The sequence below is a fragment of the Platalea leucorodia genome (assembly GCF_965183815.1).
Source record: "Platalea leucorodia genome assembly, chromosome: 24".
Lineage (NCBI taxonomy): Eukaryota > Metazoa > Chordata > Aves > Pelecaniformes > Threskiornithidae > Platalea > Platalea leucorodia.
The window spans coordinates 725,803-745,193 of NC_138846.1; the positions used below are offsets into that span (position 1 = coordinate 725,803).

The window sequence follows — 19,391 nt, forward strand, 5'->3', positions numbered from 1 at the left end:
AGGGGCGTGGCCTCGGCCGCCGGGGGGCGTGGCCTCGGCCGCCTCACGCCCAGGACTGGGGTGAATAAAAAAATAAAATAAAATAAAACAGTAATAAAAATCACAGGGGGCTGAAACGCTTCACGTGGCGCCTCAGAAGCAGGGAGCGAGCCCCTGGGACAGAGCGATAAAGATAACAAACCTGGGGAGATCCCCGCGGAAACCCTCACCCCGGCCGACTCCCCTTCTCCATCATTTAATGAAATAAAACGATCAAACCTGAAGAATTCAAAGGGGAAAGAATAACCCAAGCTCAGCACAGAGAGAGAGAGGGAAAACGCATCATTCCCCTCGTCAAAATACCGCCTGTAAGAGCTAACCAGGAAAAAAACCCCACCCTAACCCCTGGTTTCAGGTGCTACAGCTGCTTTAGCCGGTGTTTTTTCTGCCTTTTTCAGCTTAAACGCAGTCACCGTCGCTGTTTTTCCAGGCAGTCTCCGCTGGCCAGGTCTCTCCCGGTGCTACTCGGAAGGCAAAGCCTTAAACCCAAGAAAGCTCCCTTGCCAAGCGACAGAGACGGGCGCGCTCGCCGCGCGTCTAAACTCGGGTGTCAACTTGAAGCTCTCAAGTTTATTAGTTGTCAAGAACTTGGCTGGTTAAGAGAGGAATAGATCAAGCTTGAGAGCATCTCCCTTGTGCTGTCTGCCACTTCCGCGCCACACGCCGAGCATTACCCTGCTGCTCATCAGCAGAGGCTGGTTATCGTTTAATATTGGTGTTTAATATTGGTGTTACGACCGCCTTTGCGTGAGAACGGGGCTACCGTACGCCCGGGGTACTGCCTTGCCATCTCGTGATGCTGCTGTTCCATTTTTTAGAGCAGAATCCGCTCTTATAGAAAAAGCCGATCGGCGTCGTTTTTTAAACACGAAAAAGGCGACGGAAGAGCAGCTTGCCGAACACGCTGCTTGAACAGCTCTGCCGGTGGCTCAGGCGTCCACCGACTTATTTAGCCCTGCAGGAAACCACGGTGGGATTAAAAGGCTTTTGATGACTCATCTGCAACCCCACTAAAGAATTATCTTATAAAATTATCTTATAACCAAGTTCTGCCCTTAAACAGACATCTCCAACTTCAGCAGCGTCTGCCTGTACTTATTCCACCTCCAGCAGAAACTGCGGCACAGCTGCACGGGCTGAACTGCAGAGGCTGGGATCAAGGCAAGAGCCAGGCTTAGCAAGGCCTGGGTGAAAAGACAGGTGAGAGCCTGGCAGCGGCCGCAGTTTGGCAGGATTAATGCTACCACCACGAATTCCTTGTTACGGCAGCGAGATGAACAGAGGGAGCATAGGTCTGTTATCTGGAGGTGTATCTTCAACCTCCCAGACGTACGGCTTAACCGGGACGAGCGCCGCGCGTGGGCTGGCATCACGAGAGGCGAATCTCAAATACTGAGACCAGCAGAGCGAAGTCAAACAAACCCTTCATTCCTCCTCCCCAAAGAGCAGCCTCTTGCTTCGCCACTCGATTGCAAGTTTTCATCTGGTAAAAAACACAGACCATAGCTTAAGATTTTGATCCAGCAAGAGTGTGCAAAGAATCGTCCTTGCCCCTCCCAAACAGGATAAGCAGGATTTAAACTTAAAGTATTAACGAACCATTACTTCTTATTCAATATGAACATGCCAATCGGGTTTGAACTGGATCAAAAGCCAGTACAAGCTTTTTTTTTTTTCTCCTTCCCCACCTCACAGCCAGTCGCAGCTGAAGTCACATTCGGGTCTCATCGGGGCTGCTGGCAGCGCAGCAATCTGACACTTCCAAACTCGGCGTTTGTTTGTGCTTAAACTAACTAAAGGCGGGAAGCGGCAGCAGCCACCCTGAACATGCAGCACGGACACTCACATTGAACAAGGCCACAGAACAACCACTCAGTCCCCCAGCAATCGGAATAAGCTTCCCTAAAATAAAAAAATTAAATAACAACGGGTTAAAAACATAGGTTAGGTGTCAAAATTGCCATCGGCTAACTACAAACAGCCAACTCAACTCCTAACTTGCCTATCAGCCAGCTTGCTGTTTGAAGGATGAGAGATAGGAAACATTTTCCAAGAACATACAAAAAAGGTATGTACAGATCTATTCGAAACGCAGCAGGTAAGGTCTTAAGTGGTTCCAGGTGACTCTCGTCTCACATCTTCTAGAAATAAACGTGGGCGATTGGAGAAATTTCCTTGTCTATTCTGTTCTTCCAGCTTCCCACAGTACAACTGCAATCAGCACAAAACCCACCAGAGGGCTCTGCTGCAGTCCGTTAGACTCCCCTCCTCGGAAGTTTGGCAAAGATTAAAATAATTTAAAGAATAAACTGGCTTTTCGCTTCAGCCAGTAAGTCTTTAATTTAAAAAAAGGGAATTAAGAATTTGCCGGGATGCGTTCACGCACCTGGCTGCTCTTGAATGAACCGTCATGGGCAAACAGCATTGCCAAAGGTCACGTTTTGATGGTTTTAAGCAGGAACAGCAGCAGAGCATTGTATTACAATCAAACCTAAAGAGGTGACTTGCAGTTGCTCTTGCTTCTGCTTTGTACTGCGAAACCAGTGAGAGACAAAGGAGACAGCAGCAGCCTCTCCTCCCGAGCTTTCAACCGTGACAGTCTGAATTCAGAGGGTTCAAAAGAAGGTTTCTCTTCCACCAGCTGCCTCTACCAGTGTCTCGAATCCACCAGCTCCGGGCGGAGGCTCAGCTTCTTCAGAGTTTCATACCCCACCACGATGACGATGGTGGAAGGAGTGGCCGAGATGATGCGGGCAGAGAGGCCTTTAGTCAGGCCCCAGGGACCTTCCTCCGCCATGAGCTGTCTGAAGGTGAGGATGATGGAGCTCTTGCCTTCCACCTGCAAAGCCAGAACAAACAATCACAGAGCTGCCAGGCTTCATGCTGAGCCGTTCTGGGGTTCTGCTCCAGCTCCAGACTCTAGAGACTGCAGATCAGTCAGTCCAACAACCTTAATCTAGTCTCTAGAATTCCCTGAGGGGTAAAAAAAAAAAAGGCAAGAAGTCCTAAAGAGGCAGCAGTAAGTGGGATTCTTAGACCTGTCTCCTCCTTCCTCCCATCTAGAAGGGGCTGGATCAACACAACAGCTCGAGTCTCACTAAAACCGGCACTACCAGAAGCACCTCTCCCCTTCTGAAGGATGCCACATCTGCTGGGGAACCTCATTTGAGCAGTCCAGGTAGGCGAAGCCAGCCTCGCTACCTGAGCCGCCTCCTATTAACGCCGAGGGCAAATTAAGCAGCACGATATCTAGGACAAACCAACTTATGATCGGAGAGAGAAGGGGAGCCTTTACCTGAAGCCACAGAGATCAAAGAGCTGAGACCGAACCCCACCCCTGCGTCACGCTGCTGGTGCAGACAGACGTGCCAAGCAGGCTGAGCTCTTACCTGAACCCGAGCCCTGATGACGTCCATGGGGTTGGTGAGCGTGGAAGCTGTTGCAGCCGCGAGCGGCCCCGATATAGCTTGCAGGAGGAGATGGGGACAGTCTTTAGGAGTCAAGCTAGAAAGCTGTTCTGGGAACAGGAGAGAGTAAAGTTTCAGACAAGTGGCTGCTCATCAGCTCCTTAACTCCACCTGCTAATTTAGACTGATCAGCAGTGGGCAGAACCCCTGATTTACAACCTGTCACCTCCTCCCACAGCATGTCTAAGTGGTGCTTTCTACATCAGCCAGAAAGTTAGCAAAGCTCAGGGAGCAAGCCGGTAAACACCCCAGCGGCAAAGTGCCCCATCACGCAGCCTCTAATCGGCTCCAACACAGCCTCTCAGACCTGCTGAGCAAAGAATAAGCTTGTACGGCCCCAAAACAGAGCACAGAAACGTTCCCCCCCCCTTTAAAAGGCGAGGGGAAACCTTCAGACAAGGCTATCAGAAGTTGTCTGCAGAGATTCACACAGATCCAGAAAGCTCTCACAACCACCAGGTATCTACGCGGTATCCCGCTGTGGGATCTCTAAGGAGAAAAGCGCTCCGTACTCCTCATCCCAGGGATTTCCTCATTCTGCTCCTACCACCTGGCAAACGGGATTTGAATCTCCCACACTTTTATCGGTTAAAGTATTATGGAAGACAGTCCAAAAGTCCCAGTTTCTTTGGATGAGGCGGTGGTTGCGTCTATCTGGCAAGAGGGAAGGAAGCTGCTCTGTTTGCGACCCAGAGCACTGACGTGAATCGCTGCCAGCAGCGTACTTTGAGCCCCGAGGAAGGTTCAACGGCCCCTGCTGCTGCCAGCCGAGAGCAGCACACTATCCAGGGACAGAGGACTAGAGAAGGCAGCCAAAGTAGAGACGCATTGACGGCTGGGGCTTACGCTCAGCATCATCTTGATTTCCACTGCAGAAGACTAGAAAAGAGAGCAAACGTCTGAAAGAGGCAAGCTCCGTTCTCTCCATATCAACTTGCTTATTCTTACATGTCCACTTTTAAACCTTTTTGGCATGAAAGTCTCACAATGGATACAGTGGATTTTGGTATTAAAAATTGTTGACATGGAGAGTGAAGGGAGCGCTCCCAAAAAGTCCAGACTGGACCAACAGCCCAAGCTGCTGTTCCCATTTAAATGCAGCACTGATGCGTAACCAACGCTCCCCGTTGTTACCAGAACGTGCCCACTCTTGAAAAGCAAACTAGACATTTGAGACACCTGCATTGTTAAAAACAGGTGATTTCCAAGATATACTTTAAGCCTAGTACAGTGAAATCTAAGCCTCTCATTACCATCGCTTTTAGGCAGATTGCTATTAGGTAAATATTAGTCTAAAAACCACACGCAAAGCTGCATGACAGAAATTTAAAGGATTGGCGGGGCGGGGGGCGGGAATAAATCTTAGCTGGCCAATATCTTCAGTGTTTGGGAACACCCTGAGGATTTCCAGAGCTAAGCTAGGGAGAGAGAACGTACTGTTATGTGTAGTTTTATAGCACAAGGCTCGGAGCCAGTTTTAAAGGTACAGAAACCGAAGCATGATCTTAAGACGCAAAACCACAGAAGACCCGGCCTTTGTCTCTGCCTGTTTTTTGGTTTTGTTATGAGATTTGTGGCTCTAGAAGTCTTTTTGCCATACCGGGTCCATGTGAACCGAAAGACGAATTTACACGGTGGCTTCAAATCTCTGCCCGATGCCAGACAACGGCATTCCTCACTTCCGTGCAGAAAGTAAGCATTTTTGGGGATTAGCGGAAGAGAAAGTTAAAGTTGACGCATCAAGTCCTTCTTGCCTCGTTCCAAGTCCTGTAGCACTCAGACCCTTATTCTTTAGCTCTGCGTTTAAAACAATGCTGCTCTGTTAAACTTCCACCCACATCTGCAGAATTCCTTTAAATTGGATGCAGCTATTTGTTTCAAGACAGGTTCTGCTCCCACCCCAAATCAAAGAGAGAAAGCAAATCACGCTGGATCCACAGTTTCAGGGTTGATCTGAGGGGCTTCTAGGTCTCCTGGGAGAAGATATAGTCAAAGTCTCCTTTCACTTACCGGCATAGAAGTGGTAGAAGGGCCACCAGACTGCACTGTTGGGAATATAGGTGAGGAGCGAGGCCACGTAGCCCCTGTAGAAGCCTCTAAAGCCATCGGCCTTGAAAATCTGTACAATGATGTCCTTGGTTTGGCCAAAGACCAACATCCGCTTGCCATCTTGGTTCTGCACCTTAAACCTGCCCATGCTTTCCCCTTTCCTCTGCATCATGAGATGTTGGGAGATCACATCGATGGGTACCGTGATGCTCTGGGCCACCAGGGAGGCTGAGCCGCCGGCCACCAGAGACTTCACGGCATTGTTGTTGTTGTACCGTGACACGTACTTTCGAGTGAGCTCGTATGTTGTCACGTAGCACTGTCCAGAGATCAGGGTGAAAGTGTTGACCAAAAAGCCACGGTAGAGCCCAACTGTCCCTTCTGTCCGCAGGATTTTCACAAAAGCATCAAAAGTCCCGTTGTATAGGCTCTTGCCCTTCTGAACCTGCAACCGTGTCCGGATGAGCGTGAAGGGGTAAACGCTCACCCGGATCATCATAGTCATGCAAATCCCAAACACGTAGAATTTCCTTTTGTCCAGGTGCTCCCACTCGATGATGGGGATGTTGCGTTTGTCCTCCATGACTCTTCGGAGTGGCGGAGGAGAGCTGCTACGCCCCGGATCTACCTCAAAAGTACAGAGCAGATCCAGGCTCAGCCCTCCTGTCTTGCCCGACTAGACTGGAAGTGCTGGCATCTGAAACGAGAGACACTTTCAGTAGGTGATGAAGCACCTAAGTTGGCTAAAGCAGCCTACGTCACCTAGCTCTGCCGATTCTCCACAAGTACAGAGAGCCCTTGTGTAAACCATTCTGCTGGCAGAGCGGTGGGACTGTGGCCTCAGGAAGCGGGGCCGTTATCACGTGGTTGACGGCGGCACCTTCTGATGTCACCGCAGCTATTTGTTAAACTCTAACAGCGGTCTGCACACACGGCAGCTCTCACTACGGTCCAGACTACTCTGCTGCAAAGCAAAGCTTGCCAGACTTTGCAAAGAGGTTTGAGATCCACAGGGGAAGAGCACAGCTCCAACAGCGAGCGCTACCTTTTAACGAACACGCAGGAACAGGGATTGTCAACCAGAGCAGCTTCTCCCCAGTCATTCCGGGTTTGCGACGCTCCTAGATGTCAGGATGTCACTTTTCAGTTCCAGGCTCTGTATAAAGAAGGAAGTGACAAGTGTCTGTTTGTGTTCCCAGATTCCCTGCACAAATTAGACACGTTTTTCTGGGCATTTCCATTTTGACTTTCCTAAAGCTGGAGGGTGACGCAAGCCAGGGAAGGGGGAAGAGAAGGTCGTGAAAAGAGGAGCAACAATGGGAGAACAAGGCAAATGCAAACAGACGCGTAGAGTCTCCACGTTGATGACCAAGACCCTGGAAAGAAAGGGTTAAAAATCACAGTCCAGGGATCTCTCAGTTGAACAGTGCCTAACTGCGCTTTCCAGCGAAGGCGAGCAAAGTTCATCCTCACTTCCAATACTGCGTCATCGCTTCTGGTATGATAACACTCACAAACCTGCCGTCCTGCCACTTTTGGCAGCACTCAGAGCATCGGGAACTGAGGGACGAGGAGGGGAGGTCCTGGTTCAGCCTCCTCCGGCAGCGACCCTTCCCGAGCCTGGCTCCTGCCCCGATGCACTATGGCTGCATCTCATCCCGCCGGCAGCGACCCTTCCCGAGCCCGGCTCCTGCCCCGATGCACTACGGCTGCATCTCATCCCGCCGGCAGCAACCCTTCCCAAGCCTGGCTCCTGCCCCGATGCACTACGGCTGCATCTCATCCCGCCGGCAGCGACCCTTCCCGAGCCCGGCTCCTGCCCCGATGCACTACGGCTGCATCTCATCCCGCCGGCAGCGACCCTTCCCAAGCCCGGCTCCTGCCCCGATGCACTACGGCTGCATCTCATCCCGCCGGCAGCCACATCCCCGCAGTCACCAACAACTCCTTCCCCAGGACAAGACTCTCGGTAGTTCCACCCATCTCCCTTTTGGCTGTAATTTGCTCTGACGTGGTGCACGATTAACCAAGCTTGGAATCGGCTAACCTCCTTGCAGGGCCAGGCAGATACAAGCAAAAAGAGAAGAGCATCTCAAAGAATCAACCCAACATGAAACTGGTTATTTCACTGACCGCAAGGACTTTCTTTCCATATCAAAAAAAAGCCTACAGGTCTGCAGGAATAACAGACTGATAAATTACCAGAAAGAGCTCGACTGCAGCTGCGTCACAGCTTATATTCCAGGCTCCGGCAAACGGGCATTTGGAGTCTGTGCACAGGCACAAGCTGAACTGCTGGAGAGCAGAGCAATACCAAGTAGCTCCACTTGCAAACGCAGAAACTGGAACAAGCGTGCCAAAACCAGAGATCCGAAAACAGATTTGCTTTGAATCCAGCCTGGGTGAGAACTCCAATTTAACGTGAGACGCAGTCAACACCATACACCAATTTGGGGGCCATTTTACGTTATCGATGTAATGCAGAAAGGCCATAGCATAAACGTCTCCAAATTGCCGGATTCACGAAGAGAGCTCAAACAATCGAGAGCCATTTGGTTAGAAATGCAATTACAAAACAACTGGCAATTATTTACCTCTGGCACAAAGAAGAAATTACGATTATGAAATTGGGGGGGGGGGGTGTGCTATTAACAGACCATTTCATTGCCTATCTGCCAACAAAATATTTGCTTAACATCAGCAAACAGCGTTACAGGCTGCCAGGGCTCCTGCTGATGGACAGCGAAGTTAAAAATACCCAAGGGCATCCGGGTCCAACAGGGAGGGTGGGGGAACCCTATTTTACCCAGTACAAAGAAAACTACACTTTATTGTTACAGTCAATTGACTTAGACAGATAAGGCGTAACAAATACCACGGCTTGGCTAAACAAAAGTTGTATTGCTTTAATTATAGTTACAATATTACCGGTTCACTAATACAGGCATAATCAGACAGCATAAAGCTTTCTACACAGGAATCACCTGCACACAGCGCCTACGAAAACATTATCTTTTGCTTGTTAGGAGTGCCACTAGCTTAATATTTTATCAAAAAATAAAACAGTCTAGCCAACAAAATTTTCTGGTGAAGCCTGAGGGTTTAGTCCATACTCCAAATTCCTCTGCCACCCAAAAACCGAACCATATCCAACAGAGCTCCCCAGGTGAAAGGTGAGGTGTACCTGCTAAGGAAAATCCTCATCGCTGCAATAAGGAAAACAAATAAATAATAATAATTTTTAAAGTATCCTTGATTTTTATTTAGTTTTATGTGCTACAGTGCTTTTCGAATTTCAGCCATAACCCCCTTGAGGAAAGAACTGTACTTTCTTTGGACTCTTACTAATAACTACGTGCATTCGGGATCTTACTTAGAAAGACAACGTCACTGTAATCGCAGGGCCCGCAAGCAGTCAACGCCGCAAGTCCCTCCCGCGGGGAGGTGAGGAGGGAAGGCACCCTGGCATCGCAAGGGATGCTTCGGTTTGACCACCGTGGCCACAATTCTGGCTCTGCCAAGACGAGAGTTTTGCTCAGAGCATTCATTCTTGCAGAAATTAAATCTAGGGCCGTGCTCAGAGCAGTGATCCCGTCACATCCAGTTTCAGTAACTCTTTGACGAACTTCCAAGTGATTTTGGGGAGATCGATAGAAAAGTAATTGCTAAATCTCTAAAGAACTGACCTGCCCTCCAAAATGAAATACAAGTACACCAGCTTCCCTCCCAGGTCACGGAGCCATTCTCTACTTCGACACTTAAACAGTTGCCGTGCCAAAACTACACTTCAATAGATCTATACAGATGGTGACTTCTCACCATGAACAGAAAGGCATTTCTTGAATTTCTGCCTGGAAATTAAAGCAGGAGATTACCAAGCAGACCGCACCTGCTTCTGCTCTCTCGCTGGTTTGCGGTATGACCTACAGGATACAGCTTCAGTCTTCTGAACACAGACTGCAACTTAGCATGACCGCCCCCCTCCAATTTCTCTCCTTTTTAATGCAGCCCCACCAATCCGGTCTCCAAACCGTTTTTGCTGCAGCTGTATCTAAATATGATTCTTTGGCAAATAAAGACAGGCCCTTTGTGTACCCCCGGCCAAGGATGTCTCCTGCTCAGCATACTAATGCCTGAGCACGACGGCCTGGGAACCATCCAGAAGCAGGCAGCGAGGCCGCCCTTCCAAGCCCCAACCGCTATACGCGGTTGCCTGTGGAGATCCTCTCAAGTGAGAAAGCACGAGATCAAACAAATCCACTACGAGTCTCTCAAATTTGAAGCCTTTTATCTGTGCCACGTTACGCCGAACCTGGTGTAAGCAGGCAGCTCCGTTATCAAAGTCTTTACCGTTGCACTCCTTAAATTTACCCCAGGGTGGACGCGGATGTAAAACCAGCCTCACTGAAGATCTGCAGCTCCTCCGCGAGCAGCTGTCTCTCTGTAAACGATGAGGCAGAGAGAGTCTAAGGCCAGCACTCCCCAACACACCCACAGCCTCGCACTGCCTCCCCTCCACCTCCTGCACCCAGGGAGCCAGGGGCAGGAGGCAGGCAGCTGGCGCAGCAAGCCGGCCTCCTACCTTATAGATAAAGCCATCAGCGCTTACGTTTGGCCAGACAACAACAACAACAAAAAAATGCGATGTGCTTTAAAGGCAGCGAACATGTGCAAAGTTTGGCACGGGCCCCGCTCAAGGTCACTGAGCGGAGCAGCAGCGCTGCAGACAAGGAGCCTTTCCCAGCGCCCTGCTTTCACGTCGCGGCCGCGTCCCCCTCTCGGTTTTGCCTCCTGCGGCCCCGGAGGCGCCGGGCACCTCCATCCCCTTCCCCTGGGCTCCTCAATGGCGCAGCGCCCTCCTCCTCAGCCAAGCGGCTCTCGCTCCAAACCCCCCCCTCCGGCCTCCCCCCCTCCCCCCGGTTTCCCCGCAGGCCCCGGCGCAGGCCCCGCCAGCCGCCCCCCGCCTGCTCCGCATCACCCACCCGCCCCGGGCCCCCCAGCCCCGACCAGCAGCTGCCCCGCCCCCCCCGCCGCCTCCACCACCGGCCCCGAGCCGGGCCGCCGCCGCCGCCGCTCGCCCAGGCCAGGCCTCCTCCTCCCGCCCCACAACCGAGCCCCCGTTCCCGCCCCACAGCCCCCTGCCCCGCGGCCCAGACCCGGCCTCCGCCGCCCCCTTACCTCAGGCCGGCGGGCGGGAGGCCCCCGTCCCGTCCCGCCCCGCCGCCGGCCGGTCCCGCCACCCCATGGCCGCTGCCCCCCCCTCCGCCTCAGCCGCCGCCGGACCGGAAGTGAACGGCGGCAGCGGCAGCGCGTCGGGGGACTCGCGCGCCGCCCGAGCAATCAGCGTCCGAGCACCGGCGCCATCTTAGGGAAGGGCTGACGCCGTTCCGGAAGAGACCCCGCGCACTTCCGGCCGCAGTAAAGAGGGCGGCCGCCTGCTGCGCCCCGCGGAGACGGGCGGGGACGGGAGTGCGCATGCGCGCAGCAGGCCTGCGCCCTCGCCTTAAAGAGACCACGCCGAATTACGGCTCTTAAAGGGCCAGCGGCCTTTAACGACTGGGTGGGATTCTTGTGTTTCCCGGGAAGAATTCACGTCCTGGCTGCTGGAAGGGCAGAGGGCGCGGCGGGGTGGGGAAAACAGCAGGGATGTGTCGAAAGTAAGGGAGTGATGGGCGGGGGTGTGAGGGCCGTTTCCCCCGGCTCCTCGCCCCGCGTTGTGCATGCACACCTTGCACACCTTGCACAACCCCACGTGGCACGTGCACGCACGCGCCACACCCACGCTGCCCGTGCACGCGTCCGTCGCGCCCTTGCACGCTCCCGCGTCGCGCGCGAACGCGCGTTCCCCGCCCGCGCGTGTCGCACGCCCCGCCGCGTTGCGCAGATGTGCGCGCGCGCCGCACACCTCTCAAAGCCCCTCGGCCTTCCCGGGAGGGCAGCCGCTCCTTGGGCCCAGCAGCGCAACGCAGCAGCTTTTCCTTTTTTTTTAATAAAAAAACCAAATGTACAAAGAGCAGGGAAATTTACAGCTGGTTCGTTTTAAAAAAAAGAAGGCTCAGCGTCATCAAAACAGCAGCAGGGGCCAACCCCGGGGGGCAGCTGGTGAGAAGCGGGGGGCTCCACCACGGTGGCTGTCCGGGGGTCGGGGCGATGCGGGGTCCCCCCAGCACCCAGGGCGGTGGGGAGCGGGGGGAGGTCCGGCAGCGCAGGGTGGGTGCCCGGGGGGTCGGCCCACGGAGCCCCCGCGGGCTCGGCTTTCCCCATTTTGGGGCTTTTATGGATCCCAGGGTTTTTTCCTGGGGTGACACCAGTGTCAGCATCCACCAGCTCCGCCCGCCCCCACCCCTCGTCCTTGCCCCACGTGGGGCCACGTCCCTCCTCGGTGCCCACGTCCTTTCCCTGTCCCTGTGTCCTTCCCTCGCCCCCCACGCTCCCCTCGTCCCATCCCACCCCCTCGCTGCCTCCCCCGCTGCTCCCAGGGGCCCATCCCACCCCGCTGCCCCTCGCCACTACCCCAAAATATTACCTTATGTTAAAACACATCTTAAATTAAAAAAAACCAAACCAAAACAAAACCCCAAAAAGCTTCACATCCATATCCCCCCCACACCCCACTCCTTCCCCACGGTCTCCCCGACCCGGTGGCAGTGTCACGCCGTGTCCCCCGCCGAGACGCGGAGCCTGTTGTTATCAGCATCGATGTCCCCATCAAGCTGGAGGCAGCAAGCGCGGGAGTCTTCCTCCTCCTCCTCCTCCTCGGTGGCGACGACGGGTGCCGGGGGCTCTCCAGTCCCCCCATTGAGGGGTACCTTCTCCCGGCGCTGGGATGGGGGGCTGTGGGGCGCGCTGCACCCCCGTACCTTGCTCCTGGCTTTGAGCTGGTCGCAGTAGGTGAGGAGGGCCAGGCAGGCGGCAGCGGCCAGCGCCACGACCAGCAGCACGGTGACGGTGACAAACTGGGGCCAGTAAGACCGGGGAGTGCCGGGGGTTGAGGACCCCCAGGCCAACCCCTCCTCAGCCAGCCTGTCCGACTCGGGGTCCGCCCCGCTGGGGTCCCGGAGCTGGTAATGAGCCACGGTCCAGGTGTAGCCGTTCTCGGTGGCCTGGCACTTGTAGGTGCCAGCAGTCCCCGGTTGCATGATGACCACCAGCGTGTGGTCGGGCAGCAGCGCCGTGTCCCTCCGGCCTCCCTGGCCGCCGGGCTGCTGCCAGCTGTAGGTGGCCAGGGCGGAGCGGCGGGGGCACGCCAGGCGGACCACGGCATTAAGCGGGGGGCTGAACCCTGCGGGGTGCAGAGAGGGAGAGCAGGGTGATGCAGTGCACCCCATGTGCCCCATCCCACCCTCCGGGCCCCATCCCGCAGCACCCCCACCCCGTCCCGCCGCGCCCCCATACTCAACTCTCTGCGGGAGGATCCTCCTGTGTCCCCCAGGCTCGGGGCATGGCCATGCTCCTCCCGCGGTGGCACACGGCGGCTGGGCTCCCCTCCTTGATGTCCTGCAGCCACACGCTCCTGCGGCCGGGAGAGTGGCATCAGCATCCCGGTCCCGTCCGCGTCCCCCTTCCCATCCTCATCCCGCTGCCTCTCCGACTCACACGTCCTCGTCGGCTGCGGCGGCGCGGGTGGGCTGGCAGGAGCCCTTGAGGCTGTGCCAGGCGCAGTACGGGTCCCGCGCCAGCACGCACTCGGCGCAGCTCCGGTGCAGGCTGCAGTTGGCCAACGGGACTTGGAGGATGCCACCGGAGTAGCCCACGTAGAGGATGCCCTGGGGAGGGAGAGGCGCAGGGCTGAGCCTCTCCCCTGCCCTCCCGTGCCAGGCTTGGGGTGGGCCGTTGCGTCACCCCCATCCCCTACCTTCCCCGGGGCCAGCAGTAGGGTCTTCACCGGCTCCGGCGTCCTGAAGAGCTGGATGCTCTCCACGATGTGGGGACCCTCGGGCAGCTCCACCGCTTTGTGCAGGAAACCCTCCTCTGCGGGGGCACAGGGGACATCACCGGTGTTTTGGGGGGTCAAGGGAAGGGAAGGAGGGGTGACCAGGCACCCTGTGCGTACCCCCACAGAAACGCACCCGTGGCCAGGAACAGGATGCGGTAGGTGGCCCCCAGGACGCCACGAGTCTCGTCCACCGCGATGCGTGTGTACGTGACGTCTGTCTTCACCAGCAGCGGCCGCCCCTGGATGGGTGACACCTTCCCGTCCATTAGGAAATGGTCCTTCATGAAGGTGAGGGCTTTGTCAGAGGAGGGACCCATGTAGCACTGCAGGGAGAGAGGAGTCAGTGCTGGTGTGGGGAAACTGAGGCACAGAGGGGGACGGACACGTGCCACCAGCCTGCCCTGTGCCAGCATCAACTAGGTGCAAAGGGACCCCTCCCTTTTCCATCCCACTTGCAACACCGCCACCGTCTCACCCCAGTGCGAGCGCACGGGGCAAACTGGGACAGACAAACCCCTCCCCATGGGGACCAGCATCGTCCCCCGGCAGGGCCTCGTCCCCCGGGCGGGCAGCACTCACGCTGCCGGGGCGGGGACTCATGTCGGGGCCGCTGTAGACTGTCCAGCGAGAGCTCTCCTTGTTCAGCTCCTTGTACTTGCCCTCGAAGACCTTTTCCAGAGCCTCCTGGCTATAGGCACAGACGGCTGCGCTGCCCGCCCTGCCCGCCTGCCTGCAGGGACAGCAAGGTGGGTATGGGGAGGACGCGGGTCCCCAGTGCTCCCGCAGCACCCCTGGGTGCTGGGACTCACCACTGCGAGGTGAAGACGGCATAGAAATCGGCACTGCCGTTGCGGCGGGGCAGGGCGAAGGCGTGACGGATGACGTTGAAGGGGAAGTGGCCGGGTTGCGAGCACAGCAGCTGGGCCTTCAGGAACGTCGTCCACTTCTTCTGCAGCACCTTGTCCCCTCCGACATCGGTCTGCGAGAGCCGGGAGGATGCTCAGCCTCGGGGCGACAGGAGCTGGGTGCCCCCATCGTCCCCTGTCATCGTCCTCCATCCTCATCCCTGCACCCACCTTGCAGACACGGGCCACCCGCGGCACCAGGAGCCGCTCGAAGAAATCGAATTCATCGGCCGTCTCCTCGAAGAAGAAGTAGACTTTGTCATCTCCAGGGATGTTGAAGGAGGCCACGAAGGAGACGTCGGCTGTGGGGCACAGCCAGGGCAGGTGGGTGAGGAGCTGGAAGCAGGGGGGCTGCGGCAGGCACCCCCTGGCACGGGGAGGGTGAGGGGGGCCCTCCCAAGGACCCTGCTCACCCGAAAGCCAGCGGAGGAAGGCGTCTGTCTTCAGCAGGGTCCGGCTGCCCAGCGAGCGGGAGATGATGGGCTCGTTGCCCTGGAAGTTGTTCATGGTGCCGGCGTAGAGCTCGCCGTCTGCTCGGGGAGGGGGTGAGGGTGAGCGGCGGCAGGGCCCCATCCCTGCCGTCACCCTCCGCTCCATCCCAGGGATGGGTGCCCACCCATGGGGGCCTCTGGCCCTGTACTCACCCACCAGCACGGCTGTGTAGGTGTGCTGGGGGTCAAAGGGGCACTGGCCCTTCCCGTCCAGGAAAGGTTGTCCTCTGCCGCTGGACACCAGTGTGAAGTTCTCCAGGTGCTGTGGGAAAGGGGAGAAAAATCAGCTGACGGAGTTAAACCCCAAATCTTCAAGAAACGGCTGTGGACTCCTTCTGGCCTGAGGGGAAGCTGGGGTGCTCACCCTGTGCTCAGCAAATGGGGAAACTGAGGCAGGACAGGCTGCCTGGGGTCACCTGAGGGAACCGGGACCCAAAATCGGGGGTTTACCACCTGCGTCTGACCTGGCGGGTGGAAAGCTGCTGGCAGCCACGGTTAGAAACACCATAGGCTCCTACAGTGCACGAAACGCGAAGATGCGCCTCGGCGGCGGGGGCACCCGGCACCCCACATCCCAGGGGAATTCCCGTGATGCAATGAGCTCAAATCCCCCCATCCCGCTGTGGTTCCCGGGCCGATATTTTGTGGCTCTTCGTGGCAATGCCACAACGTGTCCGGAGACCCCCCCCCCTCGTCCCCGTCCTCGGCGGGGGGGGGACACTCACGATGTAGGCGCACGCGGGGCTGAAGGCGTAGGTCCCGCAGACGTAGAGGTGGGTCTCGTTCAGGGCCACAAGGACCCGGATGAAGTTGAAGCACTCGGTCTGCGGCGGGGAAAGAGCAGAGGCGGGGGCTGAGCACCCCTGCAGCTCTGTGGGTGCCCCCCCCCGAGCCCCCCGTGGTGCTGTCTCACCTCCTGGCTCTTCTTCTTAAAAGCACACTCGGAGGTTTTCTCGGCCGTGGGTCCCCACGTTATCTGCGGAGGGAATAGAGACGGTCCACAGCTGCTGAGCCAGGCCACGACCGCCCAGCCCGAGCGGGGAAACTGAGGCACAGCAGTGGGCACTCCCCAAAAGTGGCTGCTCCTCACCGAGGCTTTGGCACGGATGCTGCCCGGCGTGCCGACGGTGAGGGCCAGCACCCAGTCACGCGCTCCCACGTACAGCTCCTCTTCGCTCTCGTGCAGGAGGAAGATGTCGTAGTGGGAGACGTTGTCCTGGCTGAAATGGGTCAGGGTCCGTCGGGGGTCCCCTGGCAGGAGGAAAGGGGGATGACGGGGGCCAAGGGACACACACCCGCGTCCCAGCGCTACAACCACCGCCGAGCCCGGGCGGATGCGGCAGCAGCTGCCGTTGATGCTTTTCTCACCTCTCGCGTAGGAAATGGGGTGCGTTGCTTCCCCCACAGCCCCGCCATCGCTGGCCCCACTTCCCCCTCCACGTCCCCACCTCCACCCCCGTCCCCTCTGGGTCCCGCTGCAAGAGCTGGACGTCCCCACGCCGCCAAGCCCGCGCATCCCTTGCCCTCTGCCGCTGCTTTGCTGTTCTGTAAGAAACGGAGTGCGTCTTTCCCTGCTGGGCTGCAAGCTCTGCCCGTGATGCTTGGGGACCACGGCCACGGGGCGATGCTCCGTTTGGGGGATGCGCCGCCCCAAGGTGCCAGCCTGGAGGGGGGGGGGAATTACAAGACCCCCGGTGCCCTGGAGCACAGCCCCCCCTTCTTGTTTGCCCCTGCCAGCCACCGAAACAGGGAAAAAGAAAAAGGAGCTTTTGCAATTGTCGCCACAGCTACATGGGGAAGGGGAAGTGGCAGCACAGGCAGGGGCGCTGGGAAGGCACAGCCCTGCTGGGGGGGCACAGACCTCTCCTGCCTGCCCGAACGCCGCCGTGCCACAGCACCGCCAAACCCCTTTCTTTGCCACCTGCCATTTGGCTGGACACGCAGGCAGGACGCGGTGCCCTGTCTCGCCAAGGCGGCAGCTTTTTCCTCCATCCAGGGTGGCCCAGGGAGCAGGTGGGTGCCAAAATCTCTCTGCTAGAGCTGGCACCCTAGGGTGCACCCAGCTCCCACTCCCAACGGTGTTTGGGTGCCAACCAGCCTCATTACATCTGCCCCCGCAGCGGCCACGTAGCCCTTCGCATCGCCCTGCTGCCACCAGCACCGGTCCCCAGCCCCGTAGCCGCCATCCCACTGCCCCAACGCCACGCAGGGCTAACGAGAGGGGTAACGAGGCAGGGAGGCTGTGATGGAGAGCAGCCCACGGGTCCCTGAGGCTGGATGCTCAACCCTGGGGACGGATGCTCTCCCAAGCCGTCGTTGTCCCCTCCGCAACCCAGCTTGTCCCCATCCCCTCCCCGGCCCTTTTGCTCTCTCAGTGCCATACTCACCGCTGGGGAAGGCGACGCGGGGCAGGGGCTCGGCGCAAAGTATGGTGGCCGGCATCACCACACCACAGAGCAGGCGGAGGGCAGCTGAGGGCATGGCGGGGGGCGGCAGGGATGCACCCCTCGAAGGTCCCAGCACCATCCCTGCGGGAAGGGCGAGGGTTAGGGCCCGCGCTGTCCGGGCTCTGTGCCACTGAGCGGAAATGAGAGGGGGAAGCCAGCACCCGGCGCAGGGGGGCCGTGGGGCCCTGGTGCCTCACGCCGCGCATGGCCCCGGAATGTGGGCGAGAGCTTCCCGCTGCCACCCTGGCACAGGCAGAGTCGTCCCCAGAGCTGGGCGCTCTGCACCGGGACCCCCTTGGCACAAAGGTGCCCAGATGCTCCTGCCTTTGCCCCCGCAGAGCCCCACAGTGCCCGTCCCCATCGGGGATTCCTCTGTGAGCCTCCATCAGCGGCCCGAAGGGTCCACAAAATTAGGGGGGGGACGGGACACCCTCTCTTGCAGCTCTTTTTGCAGCGCTTGCTGGAAGCAATGGTGAAAGAGCAACGTCTCAACAACCGTGTGGTCCCCGGCACCCCTTGTAGGCAGCCACCGTGTCCCCAGCAAACGGCATTACCTCTCCGGCAGGCGAGGACAGAGCTGGCTCACCTCCGCCCCTGGAGCATCGGCACCCGGCAGGCGCCTGGCCGCAGGGGGCTGCGGCCAGAAGACCCTCGCGGGCCCATGCCCGGCGCCTGGCCAAGGTCCAGCCGCGCTGCCGGGCTCCCAGCCCCGCTCGTGGCAGGGCTCGCTGCAGCCCAGCCCAGCCCAGCGTGGCCCCGCTGGGGACTGCGGGAACCAGAAAGTCCTGCTGGAAGAGGACGAGCCTCAGCAGGTTGGGGCAGCGGGCGCCTGCTCCCGCCTCGCCTGCGTTACCTCCCCGTAGGGAGGGCAGCGAAGCCTGGCGGAGGGAGCCGGGATGGGAGCCGGGATGGGAGCCGGGATGGGAGCCGGGGTGCTCTGCTCCTCCAACTGGGATGCCCAGGGGAAAATGGAGCACCCGGATGCCTGGGTTCCTTTCCCGGCTTTGGGGAAATCTTTGGGATGAGAGCAAAGCAATGTCCTTTCGCCTGCTGGCTGTGAGGATCCACAGCGGGCCTGAGCATCGCACCCACAAACAGCCCCATGGGGCCGAGCGTTGCCCCCGTGAGCAGCCCCCCCCGGGCCAAGCATCACCCCCACAAACAGCCCCATGGGGCCGAGCGTCGCCCCCGTGAGCAGCGCCCCCCAGGCCAAGCATCGCCCCCACAAACAGCCCCATGGGGCCGAGCGTCGCCCCCGTGAGCAGCCCCCCCCAGGCCAAGCATCACCCCCACAAACAGCCCCATGGGGCCGAGCGTCGCCCCCACAAACAGCCTGGAGCAGCCAGGCTCCCTGCAGGCTCCATCTTCCACCCCAGGCTGCTCTGGGATGGCTGTGGGTGAGAAACCCAACAAAGCCAAAGCCCTGAGGTCCCCCCAACACCATAGCCACATCTGAGGTACCCCAATATCCCACTCCAGACAAGGCTGAGGAGCATCCTGCCCTGTCGGGGCCTCCTTACCTGCCTCCCCCAGTGCCACCATCTGCCCGCTGGGACACCAAACCCAGGGTGGGCAGCGCTGTCCCCGTCACCTTGCTTGGCCAGGACAGAAAGCTCCTTGTAAGCACAGAAACTAGGTTACTCTGCCCCGGATTTCCCACTTGGCGAAGGGTTGGCTGAGAAACGGGGCCGCACGGAGGCTTGGACCGGCCGCATTGTTCTGCCCTGGGACGGAGCCACCGGGGCCGGCAGAGGGGGAGGAGGGATGGGAAAGGGAGCGGAGGCTCCTCGGTGAGGCTGAAGGCTCAGGGGGACCGTGGTGGGGCTGGGGAAAGCCCCCGGAGAGTGTTCCCCCCGTGTGAGCCACCGCTGATACAGGGTGTGAAGCGAGAGCAGCCTCAAGGCTGCTCCAGCGGCATGGGGAGCCGAAGCTCCGTCACAGCCCTGTCCCTCCTCCTTTCTGGGTCCCCTGGCCAAAGTGGCCTGGGGACATTTTGGGGGGGACATCACAGCCTCCCTGCGTCGGATTTGGCACGTGGGGGCGAGTGTCACCAAGGG

General features: G+C 58.2%; 2 protein-coding genes across 12 annotated transcripts; both read right to left on the reverse strand.

The window, feature by feature from the left end:
• Positions 1-52: 52 nt before the first annotated feature.
• On the reverse strand, positions 53-10,888 carry SLC25A44 (solute carrier family 25 member 44). 11 transcript variants are annotated; one of them, XR_014230442.1, is made up of 7 exons: positions 10,734-10,888; positions 7,758-9,996; positions 6,601-6,711; positions 5,517-6,252; positions 3,429-3,556; positions 2,426-2,878; positions 53-1,941 (listed from the first exon to the last, which is right to left on the reverse strand). XR_014230442.1 is itself a non-coding variant. In XM_082333114.1 (6 exons), exons 4-6 carry the CDS (start codon positions 6,136-6,138, stop codon positions 2,687-2,689), a joined length of 942 nt encoding a protein of 313 aa, XP_082189240.1. In that variant the 5' UTR covers positions 6,139-6,252; positions 6,601-6,711; positions 9,927-9,996; positions 10,734-10,888; the 3' UTR covers positions 53-2,686. The 11 variants fall into 11 exon arrangements, 6 of the variants coding, with proteins under 6 accessions (XP_082189240.1, XP_082189238.1, XP_082189237.1 ...); XR_014230443.1 differs by having other exon boundaries at positions 2,101-2,878; XR_014230444.1 differs by having other exon boundaries at positions 2,042-2,878.
• A 1,251-nt stretch (positions 10,889-12,139) lies between these two features.
• On the reverse strand, positions 12,140-17,442 carry SEMA4A (semaphorin 4A). Its single transcript, XM_082332815.1, has 14 exons — positions 17,275-17,442; positions 15,978-16,138; positions 15,801-15,863; positions 15,613-15,711; positions 15,041-15,149; positions 14,810-14,926; positions 14,568-14,698; positions 14,301-14,470; positions 14,071-14,221; positions 13,625-13,814; positions 13,411-13,526; positions 13,152-13,321; positions 12,956-13,068; positions 12,140-12,837 (listed from the first exon to the last, which is right to left on the reverse strand). Exons 1-14 carry the CDS (start codon positions 17,411-17,413, stop codon positions 12,206-12,208), a joined length of 2,361 nt encoding a protein of 786 aa, XP_082188941.1. The 5' UTR covers positions 17,414-17,442; the 3' UTR covers positions 12,140-12,205.
• Between the last annotated feature and the right edge of the window lie 1,949 nt (positions 17,443-19,391).